Source organism: Theropithecus gelada, unplaced genomic scaffold (genome assembly GCF_003255815.1).
Source record: "Theropithecus gelada isolate Dixy unplaced genomic scaffold, Tgel_1.0 HiC_scaffold_7257, whole genome shotgun sequence".
NCBI lineage: Eukaryota > Metazoa > Chordata > Mammalia > Primates > Cercopithecidae > Theropithecus > Theropithecus gelada.
In genome coordinates this window covers 668-2,345 of record NW_020263960.1, presented here as the reverse complement: position 1 = coordinate 2,345, position 1,678 = coordinate 668, and the positions used below count along the sequence as shown (strand labels likewise).

The window sequence follows — 1,678 nt, the reverse complement described above, 5'->3', positions numbered from 1 at the left end:
GCTCTGTCACCCAGGCTGGAGTGCAGTGGTGTGATCTCAGCTCACTGCAGCCTCCGCTTCCCAGGTTCAAGTGATTCTCCTGCCTCAGCCTCCCAAGTAGCTGGGATCATAGGCATGCACCACCATGCCTGGCTAAGTTTTAATAGAGATGGGGTTTCTCCATGTTGGTCAGGCTGGTCTGGAACTCCTGACCTCAGGTGATCTGCTCACCTTGGCCTCCCAAAGTGCTGGGATTACAGGCATGAGCCAGCACGCCTAGCCAGGACAGGTGGCTTCTGAGGACACCCTGCCATGTGCACTTACCTGTGTATAAATGGGGTACAGCCAGTGGCTTGCAGTGGATGGACAGGGCAGAGGTGGCCTGGGTTGCCTTCTGGGCAAAGTGGGGTTTCAGAAGGATCTGGAAGGAGAAAAAACAGAAGCCAGCACAGCCTCTGCACACGCAGATGGGGAGGGGCGATGGCGACACCTTGGAAAGCAGAGTCTGAGCTCTCTTCTGATGCCTCTGCCTCTCCCCTCCCTGACCTCGGCTGCCACCAGTCAGCCTCCTGACCGCAGTGGCCCTGGGCTGCCTTGCCACCAGGACCAGGAAGCCCTCCTACTACTACCTTCTGGCACTCACGGCCTCGGATATCATCATCCAGGTGGTCATCGTGTTCGTGGGCTTCCTCCTGCAGGGAGCCATGCTGGCCCGCCAGGTGCCCCAGGTTGTGGTGCGCATGGCCAACATCCTGGAGTTTGCTGCCAACCACGCCTCAGTCTGGATCGCCATCCTGCTCACAGTTGACTGCTACACTGCCCTGTGCCACCCCCTGCACCATCGGGCCGCCTCGTCCCCAGGCCGGACCCGCCGGGCCATTGCTGCTGTCCTGAGTGCTGCCTTGTTGACCGGCATCCCCTTCTACTGGTGGCTGGAGGTGTGGAGAGACGCCGACTCACCCAGCACTCTGGACGAGGTCCTCAAGTGGGTTCACTGTCTCACTGTCTATTTCATCCCTTGTGGTGTGTTCCTGGTCACCAACTTGGCCATCATCCACTGTCTATGGAGGAGGGGCCAGAGTGGGCTGCAGGCCCGGGTGGGCAAGAGCACAGCCATCCTCTTGGGCATCACCACACTGTTCACCCTCCTGTGGGCACCCCAGGTCTTTGTCATGCTCTACCACATGTATGTGGCCCCTGTCCACTGGGACTGGAGGGTCCACCTGGCCTTGGATGTGGCCAACATGGTGGCCATGCTCAACACGGCGGCCATGCTCAACACGGCAGTCAACTTTGGCCTCTACTGTTTTGTCAGCAAGACTTTCCGGGCCACTGTCCGACAGGTCATCCACGATGCCTACCTGCCCTGCACTTTGGCATCACAGCCAGAGGGCATGGCGGCAAAGCCTGTGATAGAGCCTCCGGGACTCCCCAAAGGGGCAGAAGTGTAGAGAAAGGGGCCCAGCTGGGGAGCTCAGGGTGGCTCATGGCCACATGTACTGGGGCCTTTGAGGCTGTGCTCAAAAAACGTTTATCAACACCTTGCTTTCCTTGGGTGGGGGTGTGGCTCCCAAGTAGAGAGGAGGACAACTTAACCAATGCCCACATTTGCTTCACCAGCAATCCCTATTTCCTGGGAAGATGAAAGGGCACTGCCAGGAACAGGCTAATAACATCAGTGCTGTGGGCATTCCTTTGA

The 1,678-nt window shown here is 58.6% G+C and overlaps 1 protein-coding gene across 1 annotated transcript; it reads left to right on the top strand.

Annotated features, from left to right (window-relative positions):
* Positions 1 to 540: 540 nt before the first annotated feature.
* Positions 541 to 1,430, top strand: LOC112617979 (probable G-protein coupled receptor 142; the record flags this gene model as incomplete). Its single annotated transcript, XM_025374607.1, has 1 exon — positions 541 to 1,430. A coding segment is annotated over one exon (890 nt), but the record flags the coding sequence as incomplete, so codon positions are not given.
* Between the last annotated feature and the right edge of the window lie 248 nt (positions 1,431 to 1,678).